This window comes from Gambusia affinis, linkage group LG01 (genome assembly GCF_019740435.1).
Source record: "Gambusia affinis linkage group LG01, SWU_Gaff_1.0, whole genome shotgun sequence".
In the NCBI taxonomy this organism is placed as follows: domain Eukaryota; kingdom Metazoa; phylum Chordata; class Actinopteri; order Cyprinodontiformes; family Poeciliidae; genus Gambusia; species Gambusia affinis.
This window is the reverse complement of record NC_057868.1, coordinates 15,547,309-15,559,336: the sequence shown is the minus strand read 5'-3', so window position 1 is coordinate 15,559,336 and position 12,028 is coordinate 15,547,309. Positions and strand designations below refer to the sequence as shown.

At 38.2% G+C, this 12,028-nt stretch overlaps 1 protein-coding gene across 1 annotated transcript; it reads left to right on the top strand.

Moving 5' to 3' along the window:
- The first annotated feature begins 2,514 nt into the window (after positions 1 to 2,514).
- On the top strand, positions 2,515 to 11,594 carry LOC122840371 (forkhead box protein P3-like). Its single transcript, XM_044132723.1, has 10 exons — positions 2,515 to 2,607; positions 6,152 to 6,198; positions 7,977 to 8,069; positions 8,415 to 8,502; positions 9,283 to 9,351; positions 9,770 to 9,869; positions 10,356 to 10,420; positions 10,667 to 10,768; positions 10,891 to 11,012; positions 11,106 to 11,594. Exons 1-10 carry the CDS (start codon positions 2,515 to 2,517, stop codon positions 11,206 to 11,208), a joined length of 882 nt encoding a protein of 293 aa, XP_043988658.1. The 3' UTR covers positions 11,209 to 11,594.
- Positions 11,595 to 12,028: the final 434 nt, after the last annotated feature.

The window sequence follows — 12,028 nt, the reverse complement described above, 5'->3', positions numbered from 1 at the left end:
GAGATTTAAACCAGCCCAGTGATGTTCCCTTAATATCTACATGTCTCAGAGAATATTGCAGTCAACTGTGTCCACCAGGAAATAAAGCTCAGACCAATATTAGAAAGATAGAAATGGGATTTTTTAGATTTCAAAATGCACCTGTATTATGTACACAACGATGATCTGGCGTCTGTTTTATCCTTAATGTGGAAATAAAATAGATCTAAGCAAATTCTTGATAAATGTCAGTGTAAGTGAATTTGATTCCACTGAATCATTAGGCAGTTAAATTAGCTTGGTGGTGTACGTTGTGGTTTTGATTGTGTCTTCATCCTTCAGCTTTGACTCACACTCAACCTACAAGGAGAAAATTATGTGCAACATCCATCCGTTTATCTGTCCATCCATCCGTCCGTCCGTCAGCTTACATCCTCATCCCCAGTAGGGTTGGGTGGAGTGCTGGTGCCTGTACTGTCCTCCACAGGCAACAGCAATTCTTTTGCTGATGCTCCTTCAGATAGTTTTTGTAGTATGGATTGTCAAAAGTGATTGTAATACATAAAAATAAAGAAATCAGCTAAAAAGCATGCACCAAAATAGCCAATTTCTAATCCTTTGCAGTGAGAGTGATTCCAGTTTCAAACTTGGTTGTGGCTTTCCTGCATCAAGTTTCCATTTTCTTCTTTTGGCTTTGAAGGTTTTCTTCATGTAAACTCATATTAGGCGGCCATCCTCTTCATCCACCACCACCTCTGTTTACTACTACTATTACACAAGATAAAACGTGTAATAGTGGTGAGGAAAATTAAGATTTAAACATACAATAACCGTTCACTTTTGTATAATTAACTGAGTAGAAGTAACACAAATCTATGTTCAAGTTACATTACAACAAATACGCTTAGACAACACTAACACTGTCTGACAATCAAGACTCATTTCTTAGTGATAATTGAAAACAAGAGTGTTCTACGCGTTTACGTTGACGTGACGTGTCACTTGAAATGAGTAGTAAACCCACACATTCATAGTCGTGCCAGTGTGAGGCAGTTTTCCAAACTGTACTGTGGCCTCCGGCTACATCCCCACATGGAAATATTGAGTTTCAATATAGAATATCAGTGTGCTGCAGACACATGTGAGAGCACAAGATTACAATGACTAAGATTAACCGATCAGCTCACTACTCTGAGACGGGAGGGTCAGGACTGAAGCTCCACTCTTTTTTCGGTTGTAGCACAAAGTAAAAAATGAAAGCCAGAATAAGAAATCACACTGAAAAACCACAACATTTGAGAGCTCTCACTTTCTACTGAATTCCTGTGTCTGTGGGTGTGCATCTGCAGATACGTATCTGCTGTTTGGGTTGCTGTATAAATGCACGCTGTATTCCTGATGCGGCTTTCAGATAAGCAAAAGAGAGATAACTCTATCCTTTAATTTCAAATATTTACATGCTGCAGGTGTCTATAAATGTAAACACCAGGAGAATGTGTCAAGGAATACCCAGGAAATTTGTCTAATTACTTAAAAATGACTAATAGCACGTTAGACATACATTGAAAATATGCATCTTTGTCTATTCAAAGCAAAATTTCATTACACATATACGGTGCTCAAGACTTTGTGAAATCTAAAACTGAGCTAAAGTTTCATCTTCTTAGATGATCCAAAGGTGTTAGCATTTAGGTGATTTGGGTTATTCTGTAGTTAACTAAATTCCAATGTTGCTTATTGATCAATTTAATGAATTATCACAAAATAGAATTTTCACAAAGTTTGATTTAAGAATAACATAGAAACATCACATTCTTTTGGTAAAACAAACATATTAGCATTTTCTCCATTGGGTTCTATCATTCATGAAATCTTTGTTATTTCTGGATACAATTATCTAACACCCTCAGTTCTGTTCAGTCAAAACCTTTAATGACTCCATTTAGAGGGAAATTGTTGGCAGTAGTGGTTGGAAAAACAAACACACACACACACACACACACACACACACACACGCACACACACACACACACACACACACACACACACGCACACAGAATACTCCAATTTCCAGCCTTTCTCAAGTTAATGAAAATTCCTGTTTAAAGGAGATCCTTTGCCAAGCCAGAACATTGTGTTTGTCGTCATCAATAGAGGAACATAATCCTAGGTTTCTTCTTAATTGCCAAACTTACGCGGAGTCATTACTCTGTTGAACCGTCAGAAGGTAGCTCACAAGGAGAAAAGAGTGGCGAATACTGGAGACAAGATAATACGGATAGAATGGACTGTGAAATTCCTACTCTGAGAATCTATGAAACTCTCAGAGAAATGTAATGGCTTGGAGTCAAGGAAGAGGCACAACAATATCCATGGCAGAAAGGGTGGAAAAAAGAACACAATTTATTTCATAGTGCAATTTATTAGGTGGTGCAAAAGAAAAGGGAGAAGGTGAGGGAAGTCATCAAACAGCTGAAGAAGAAAAATGGCCAGCTCAAAGTGTTTCTGGACACAGGAATGAAGACATTTACCATAATGGAAGAAACGCCGCCTATGCTGAAGGAAATGGACATCAATATGAAGGAGGTCAGACTAGAGAGGATCCAGGCGACGGCGCAGACGACGAAGGTGAACAGGTGAAAGCAGAGGCAGATCTGAGGACAACATCGTCCACAGTAGTACCGTAATAACGACTACATGTCCTCATGCTCATCCTGATGGATGTTCTTAGTAACCCTTATGAAACAAAAATATATTGCAGCATATTAGAGAAAAACATTTCAGTGCAGCGCACAACATGAGTGTTCCTTGATCATGTTTTACATTTTCAGTCGCTAAGCAGACTGGTTTTACAATGCAACATTTACACTTCACAAGTCTGCTGGAGAAACCAAATGCAAAACATCGTAGCATCTTTCCTTAATCGACTGCAGAGTCTGAACTCCACACATCACTCTTCTGTCACGTTGGAACGCTGCAGAACATGACCAACTTGATCACAACCTGATGTGACCCGACATGTTCTGTATTTTTCAGCTTGTCCTGGAAAAACAAAAACTTCTCGCAATGCAGCTTCATCTGTCAGAGAACAGTTACTCTAACCTGGTATGTAAGATCGTTTTAGCTGATGCAGATGGATGGATGTTCTTAGTAGCCCTTATGAAACAATAATATATTGCAGTATATTAGAGAAAAAACATTTCAGTGCAGCGCACAAATTATTCTCTCACATGAAATGTAGTATTATATTTTACAATATATTGCAAACTCAAATATTTGCAAATACATTTGAGAATTTCATTTTTTTTTATTTGAATTTAAAATTTTTATAATTTTTAAATGGAAAAGTATTTCATTTAGTCTTTCCTCAAATGAAATGAAATTGAAAATATAAGAGTAGTAAACATTGTTTTAGGTGAAAAGCTGTTTTTACCCTTCTTTGCTTTACAGTGTAGAATTATATCTTTTTGTGTAAAAGTAATGAAATAAACATGTATAAATAACATATACATCAGTCAAAAATACTGTTTTTGTTCAAGGCTGAGAGACGTGCTACCATCCCCCACCTCAAATCAGGCAAGTGGTTTCACCGCATACGTCAGGAAGTCAGGTGTGCAACATGTATCTTCACCCAACAATGCAGGAACAAACTTTACCACTTCCTAAGCACAAGTTAGAACCAATTCTCTGTATTCTAGTGGCAAAAACAGGATGGAAATTTTTTTCTATGTAGAATAAAAACACAGAATAAAAAAAACCTGAGTGGAAATTTGTATGATATCAAACCTTGACTTTAGTTTTCAGGCTCTTCCAACATACAGACATCAGGTATGAATATATAAACTTCTGCCCCAGGGCAGCTGTGGCTACAGTGTAGTGTACCTTGACACCGTGTGTGTGTGTGTGTGTGTGTGTGTGTGAATGGCTGAATGTGGTGTGAAGTACTTCAGGGTCTTCTTGAAAAAGTGCTGATCATCTTATGTTTGTATAAAGCTGACATTTTTTTCTAAGTTAGTCGTTGCTTCTGGAACTATGATGGAGGCTTTTGATCAATAAAATTTAATTTTGTGATGTCTTGCTCTTAGACCTGCACCTAACTTGACACTTTCAACTCCTTGCCATACTTAGCAACAATAAAATCGAACCTGTCAAATACTACTCCTGCCGCTTTCACTCAGTATCATGACTCAAGCACCAGCAGCTGCTGGCTTATTTGTGTTAATAATAATCATGTTGCTGATTTGTAGATGCATCCGATTTTGTGATTCATGGAATTTATATTTTTCAGGTTTGAATCCATTTCTTCTCCTTAAGCATAATATACTTGGTAATAAGTACTACTACCTGCCTTTGTCTTTCATCAAACTGAACGTTCCCTACAGGTTTCTTTAATATTCCACACATTCGCATCCAGATACAGATGTACTATTTATAAGAATTTAGCAAAAACACTTTTTCAAAACGCAAGTTCTAGGATGAGCTGTTGCACTTCACAGGTTGTCAATGAGCAAGAAGTAGGGGACACCCTACAACAAACTTCCCATAGTCCCATCTTTGGGCAACGTATTTGCCCAGCTGGTAGAAACACTGCAACAACAAAACCTAAACACATATACACCTTTAAAACAAAACAAATCATTCTGTCATTTTCTCAGCTTTTCAAAGCACAAATGCTGCTGAAATCACCCAGAGAGACTGATAAAACACATCTACTGGTTCACCAAAACCAATGAGTGCCTGACTGAAAACACACAGACACAGTTTATTGTTGCACACTCGGTAAATCAAGGTGCTGCAAAGTCAGCCGTGCTGCAAATGGATCATTGCGTGTTTCTCCTCAAAGGTGAACTAAATTGTGATTACAAATTTGCTTCTAAATCAGACAATTAGTTATGCAAATTACTAACCTCACAGCAGTGAAAGCATAGAATCCTGTACAAGGGATGGAAACAACAAATTGACTTATGATTTGTTGGTGAATGGTTTATTAGATTTTAATTAAATTAGCAAACACTGCAGACTTTAATGCTAAATTCAGATTTATTTATTTTTTTATTAAATCCAAATTAAACTTTAGCTTTAATAACATAGAGCTACATAGTTTTAAAGTTTTAATCAGTAATACTTTTACAACAAATTAATGTCAGATCATGATTTCTTGTTTAATGTCAAGTTGTCATAACAGACATTTTTTTAAGTGGTCGTTCACATTTCCAAATATACGCAACTTGTATGTGATCTCCTGATGTGAACTTCAAACTATCTGAAAGTGTCTCCTTCCCATTGCACTTACTATTAACTATTGATGGCAGAACAATATCATTTTTCGTCCAGGCATTTTTTTATTTTGTAGCTGCACACGTTCGCCTGGTCATGGTATGTGTTGTATCAGTTCTGTAAACAGATCACTTAAAAGTACTTCTATGCTGTAAATTAAATAACTGCACACAAACTGGAAAAATCAAGCTTACTTTAAAAGATATACAGCCTAATTATTTTGACTTAATTCATATTTCTTTGGAAATTTGTAAAGATCTTTTAAATGTCTAAAAAATGTAAGTGCCGCCTTGCTCCTTCTTAGCAGTTATTTAAAAATCTGTTTTGTTTTTTTTTGTTTGTTTTTTTTGCCTGAGAGCTGTGCTCTATAAAGTAGTTTGCGGATGTGCCATGGAAACGTGGATGCTCAGATTTGGTGGTTCTCAAATTTTTATTGTGCCACATATCTTTTTTTTTTTTTTAGTTTAGGGCAGAATGGATGAGATACAAAAGCATAAACAGAGGAGGCCATCTGTGCGTCACGTTCCACAAGCAGCTTCCAGACAACAACAAGGTAGGAAAATGTTTTTGTGACTTGCTCCAGTCAAAAATGCGCATCCATGGCAATTATGCCATCTAGTGCTGACTTTAGATCAGTCGTCAGAGTTGTTCCAAAAGATATGCAAGGTCTTTTGAAATGGCAGATTTTGGTTTTGTCTTTCAAGTACTATATTACTGTCCATATTGCCTCGATTTGTACATAACAGTCCAACAAAGTTTTTTTTTTTTTTGCTGTAAAATTCAGACAGTAGTAGATCTGGGTCTCTCTGTAAAGAGGAGGTGGATACAGATCATCTTTCCTGGTCAAATTCCTCTCTGATGCTGCCAAACCCAAACCTTTATCTTCTGCCACCAGGGAGACAATCCAAAGCAACCTTCAGTCAAGATGGGCCTGAACAACGGGTGAGTAAATGCAAACCTAATGTATTTACTACAACTGTTACGACAGAGCAGGATCATTCAGTGTCCAGTAGTTGACTGACTAAAGCAATACATGTCAGTAAAGGTCATAAAGCAAAACACTTTAGATTAATGATTTAATAAAATCCGGATTGGTGGAAATGTTATTAAGTCACAGTGCTGTAATAAGCAAATCTCACACAAGATTCAGAACACAAGCTCTGCCCAAAACCTTTAACAAAATACCAAACAGTAATATGCAAAGCTTTAACATGTCAACCTACTTTAGATGTTACTTCTCTAATTAAAAACAAAAACAGGGATTTTCTAATGACCATTTCTGTACACCATCTGGTTAAACACATCCACTACTGTGGTAGAGCAAACATGAAAAAGGCTGACTGGTGGAAAAACTTAGCAGATGACTTTTGTGGGTTTTTTTCACTGAATCTTGAAGAAGAGGAATGAAGGTTCTCAGAGGTTTAGACTTGAATTAGACAGAGAAGAGTCCTGACAAAGAAGGGACCAGGTAATGAGCTTTGTGCAATAATTTACCATTTTGTGAACTACAGTGTGATACCGCAGGAAGCTGAGATGAGACTTATGACAGATTTTAGCAGCTTTGCAGTGGTGTCCATCATTCAGACACTTTGAACACAAGAACATGAACACAAATACAAACTGTGTTGCTTCTCTATAACAGTAGAAAAGGATCTAAACTTCAGCCATACCTGTGACATCTTACAACGGGCTTTATTTCTTCTTCTTGGTCTATAGGAGGGATGGTTAGGAAATGCCCTGCTGAAAGGAGCCACTTAGGAAAAGAAGAGAACAACTCATAATCCTTGACAGAAAATCAAGTTTATGTGGGTCCCTTGAAAGCAACAGATAAAAAAAAGAAGAAGTGTTGAGCACAACCTCACAGAGATTCAGGGAGCTAATTAAAAATATACTCGTCAGGTTCATATAAGGTTTCCATCAACCAACAAGTTGGTTTCTAAAAAGATTTAGAATGAAATGCATCCACACCAGTACTGTTTAGTCAAACTGTTAATCATTTGTCTAGAAAGTCTGGTCCATTTGTGGAGGCGTGATTGTGCAACTGAACTCTCACTGCGGACCAAAATAATCCAACTCTGAGTCCGCCTAACATCCTCTCGGTCTCGGTTCGGTCGAAGCGAACTCAGGTGCGGTTGTGTGTGGATGCAAGTGGGCCGGAGTCCTCTCCAAAAGCAGGAAGCGAACTATAGCACAGCACATTCTGGGCACATACATCTGCAACAAATGTGTGAGTCTAGCACCACCGGGGGAAATGGTTTGTGGTCTTTTACCAGAGACAAAAGAGAAATCCTACAACCGCTAAAATCTGATGCCACTCCGGTTCTGTTTACGTTTTGTGAAGAAGGAAGCCGCGCTGGTCTTCTTGGGAGGTTTTAGTGTCGTTTCCTTCAGCAGTCGTTGGTGCAGCCTCATCACAGGCGAGAAGGTGAACAGGTTTGGATCGTCTGACACAGTGCAGTGTGGACACGAACCACACCAGCTGAAAACGTAACAAACGCAGCAATTTTCGTCTGTCAGGTGTGAAAACATAATGACTCACTGGTGTACTTTCAATACACCACTTTGGTGCTTCTTGTATGGTGGCCATGTTTTTCAAGTTGGTTCTTGTGGTTGTCAGAAAAGCAAGGAAGAAACAAAATGTAATAACTTCTTTGATGAGAAGAGATTTTCTGCTGTTGGTCAACACTGAGAATGACAAGAGACCTTTCTATTTCTCCCAGGGTCCCAGAAGGGATGAATGCACTGTTTGTGAGTGGTCTTTGCCGCTGGCCAGGCTGTGGAGTCGTATCGGAAAATTTCTCCACTTTCTTAAAGTAAGTCAGTTCCTAAACAGAATCCTAACAACATCCCATAATGCCGCTGGCCAACGTAGATGTTGACAGCCCCGAGCAGATAGTTTTCTGACCCACTACTAAGACTATTAAGCGTAATATAGCTATTATATTACCTTCTGTTGTTATGAAAATGTTATACATCCAAAATAAGATAAGAAATTTGACTTTGCATCAGAGTCATATCTTACAACCTTTTGCCAAGCAAAATCCATTCAGGAATTCAGGGGAGCTTCACAAGGAGTAGGCCGAAGCTGTATTTCAAAAATAAAGTTTTTAGGATGCTGAGGAAATGCTTAGAAAACTCTGAATTATTTTGTGTTTCAGGCACCTCCACTCTGAACACAGACACAACGACAAAAGCATTGCTCAGTGGAGGGTGCAGCAGGATATCGTCCAGTACATGGAACGTCAGGTGAGACTTAATCTTAGGTTCTTCACAAAATAATATATTTGTTGGTGATGTCCGACGTGGCAGGTTGTTTTAGGTTAAACAAATTAATTTTCTCATGTCCATAAATCTTTAATTTTGGTTTACTGGAACGGTTTTTTTTCTCTCTCTCTCTCTCTGTGTGTCTTTTTCTCTCCCACACAGTTTTGTATTTCTGTCCATATTAGGACTTTGTATTGACTTCCATTCAATTCAGTAACTACGTTCATGCTTAACTCAGATATTTTCCCTGACTCTAATCATTGCTAGTACATTCCTAACCTTAACCAAAACCGAATTCACATTTTTTAAGTTCTAAGATGCTTGAGATATTTTAAATATAAAAGTATTCAGGCATGTGGCGTCACAGGCTGTAATGCATGGACCTATAACTCATTGGAAAATGTCTTTTTGCCTCTACATAGTGCTTGTAGTGTAACGCAGAGGCACCAGTCGAGGTTTAAGAGCAGCGCAGCTAGAAAGGAAAATGAAAGAATACTGAGAGAGGCTGAGTTTTTCCACTAACATGAGTGTCCCTTCGTCATGTTTTACATTTTCAGTCGCTAAGCAGACTGGTTTTGCAATGCAACATTTACACTTCACAAGTCTGCTGGAGAAACCAAATGCAAAACATCGTAGCATCTTTCCTTAATCGACTGCAGAGTCTGAACTCCACACATCACTCTTCTGTCACGTTGGAACGCTGCAGAACATGACCAACTTGATCACAACCTGATGTGACCCGACATGTTCTGTATTTTTCAGCTTGTCCTGGAAAAACAAAAACTTCTCGCAATGCAGCTTCATCTGTCAGAGAACAGTTACTCTAACCTGGTATGTAAGATCGTTTTGTAGACAGCAAGATGTTTCGTCGTTGTATGTTTGAACACTAAAGAGAATGTTTGCTTGTTTACATTTGCTCTGTAACCACAATCAGTGGAAAGTCTAAATAAAAATCTTAAAATCGAAGAAGGGCGAGTGGCCGTGGGGCAGGAGTGGGGCCCGGCCCATGTGGCGCGGCCATAGAGGGTTCAGGTCCCGGCTTGGGGGTCTTTGCTGCATCTCTTCCCTCTACATCACAACCCACTTTCCTTTTCCATTATTGATTGAAGGCCACTAGAGTTGACAAAACCTGAAAAAGTTAAAATAAAATAAAAAACAAAATAAATCAGAATGTCACTGTTTAATCTTAATTTCTGTCTTGTAGAATAAGAACATGGAGTGATTAGTTTATTTTCTGTTGCTGCTCCAGGCTCAGGTAATCAACGGAGACAGAATCCAACTGGGGGAACTCAAAAATCAGACACTCCAACAGGACTGGACAGCTAAAGCCTCCACACACCTTCTGCCAGGTAACCTGGTGAACACATTCACCACACACACGCACACAGACACACACACACACACCCACACATATATGCTCAGGTGTGATATTAGAGAGAGAAAGTTGTCTTTGTTTAGCCACTTATCACAGAGAGCTGTGTGCTCTTCAAACCATTGGCGTGAAGAAAAAAACTCAGTTAGCTACTTTTTACAAGAGAAAAAAGTTTCAAAGTTATTTTAGAAGCTGTCATAGTCATTATGCCAGCAGCTGTTTGCATATCGATATGACCCCTGAGCGTATTCGCTTGTACTTGTATACGTGTGTGACGGTGTAAGTTTCCCTTTGCTCCCTCCTAGCTGACAACCTGCTCATGATTCAGATTCAGATGCTGGTCACCATTGTGTGGCTGTGGACTGTTCTGTTTCCTAACTTGTCACCAAAGTTTAACAAATTATTTGATTTGCCTTTGTATTTCTTCACCAGCTTGTTGGTTATTTTGCAGATTTGTTTCCAGGTATTGAATGCTACAAATACAACAACATCAGGCCTCCATACACCTATGCTTACCTGATAAGATGGGTAAGTACATCCAAGTTTACATAAGATTTGCAAATAGATTATTATTATTATTATTATTATTATTATTATTATTATTATTATTATTATTATTATTATTATTATTATTAATTTTTTTTTATGACCTCAAGGTTGAGAACGCTGCAGTTTTATTGCAAATGCAAGTCAGTTGTTGGCTTAGTATGAGTGTGAGGACAGTCGATACTTTCTGGTAACAAGTTGCTCTTATCTGTGACCTTTATTTTGTAGTCGATCTTGGAGTCTCCAGACAAACAGAGGAATCTAAATGAGATTTACAACTGGTTCACTACCATGTTCTTCTACTTCAGACACAACACAGCAACATGGAAGGTTTAAACAATTTAAGTGTATTCTTTCTGCACACTTTTCATCTCCCTAACAGAATCAAAATGTTATCTATAGCCAAAATAAAAAGTAAAAAAAAAGGCCCTTTTCCTTGCTCATCTTCCCAGAATGCAATACGTCACAATCTCAGCCTTCACAAGTGCTTTGTGCGAGTGGAAGGGGAAAAGGGAGCCGTGTGGACGGTGGATGAAACAGAGTACCAGAGAAGGAAGGGGCAAAAATATCACCGGTAAAAATATTGCAGGATTTCTTTTGCAGTTTACTGGAATACGTTGCAACCTTGTAGAATTCGTCACACCTCTTTCACACTTTGTGTTTTCAGAGACTGCCCAGTGAAGTGGCTGACATCTTACTCCCATTTCTGTTCAGAGGAGCCGACAGCAGCAGACGGCAGCACAGTGTCCCTCCTGTTGTCTAGATGTTGAATTCTTGTCCAAACTATACATGTTTTGGATTCAAAGTCATTGCTTTTATTTGATTTTCTTATTGTTTGTTGGCGCGACCATATGTTTTATGCTTTAATTAATGGTTGGTGGTTGTATTAACTAAGACCACTTATTACACAAACTGAATTCTAATTGTCTCTCTTTTTTTTTTAACACCAGTAAAAGATTAGGGTAACAAAATGAAGCCTTTACTTACAATTTTTATATTGACCTGAATTACAAAGAGCCTTCAGTTTACACAAAATGAAACGGGCCTCAATCACATTCAGTCAGATTCATCCAAAGATTAGAATTGAAGTTGATTTTGTTAAATGGTGACTCCAGTATATCATGTAGAAGTGGAAAAGAACAGCTTTAGAGCTGCAGTGTATATCTGTTATATATATATATATATATATATATATATATATATATATATATATATATATATATATATATATCTCTCTCAACCAATCAGAACCGGGAGACAGGTCTTAGCGCCGCTCGATTTGCCAATGACAGAGAGACAACTTACTGTTACAGGAACATTTCTCCTCTGCTGCCATCGGTGGCCATGCTAACCAGCCATGCTAACCTACTGCAGAGAGTAGGGCTGAGCAATGTTGTCAGTGAATGATATCACAAAATATATCTTTAAATATATTGATATCAACATTGCAGATGATTTCCCACATTCTCTGCTTTTCTTGTCATTTTATTCTTTTTATTGGATTTGCCCAAAAATGTAACTTCACCGCATCAACAGGAAGATGAACGGAGCCATGTGCGGCAACATCCTGGATGAAAACTTCCCCGCCTC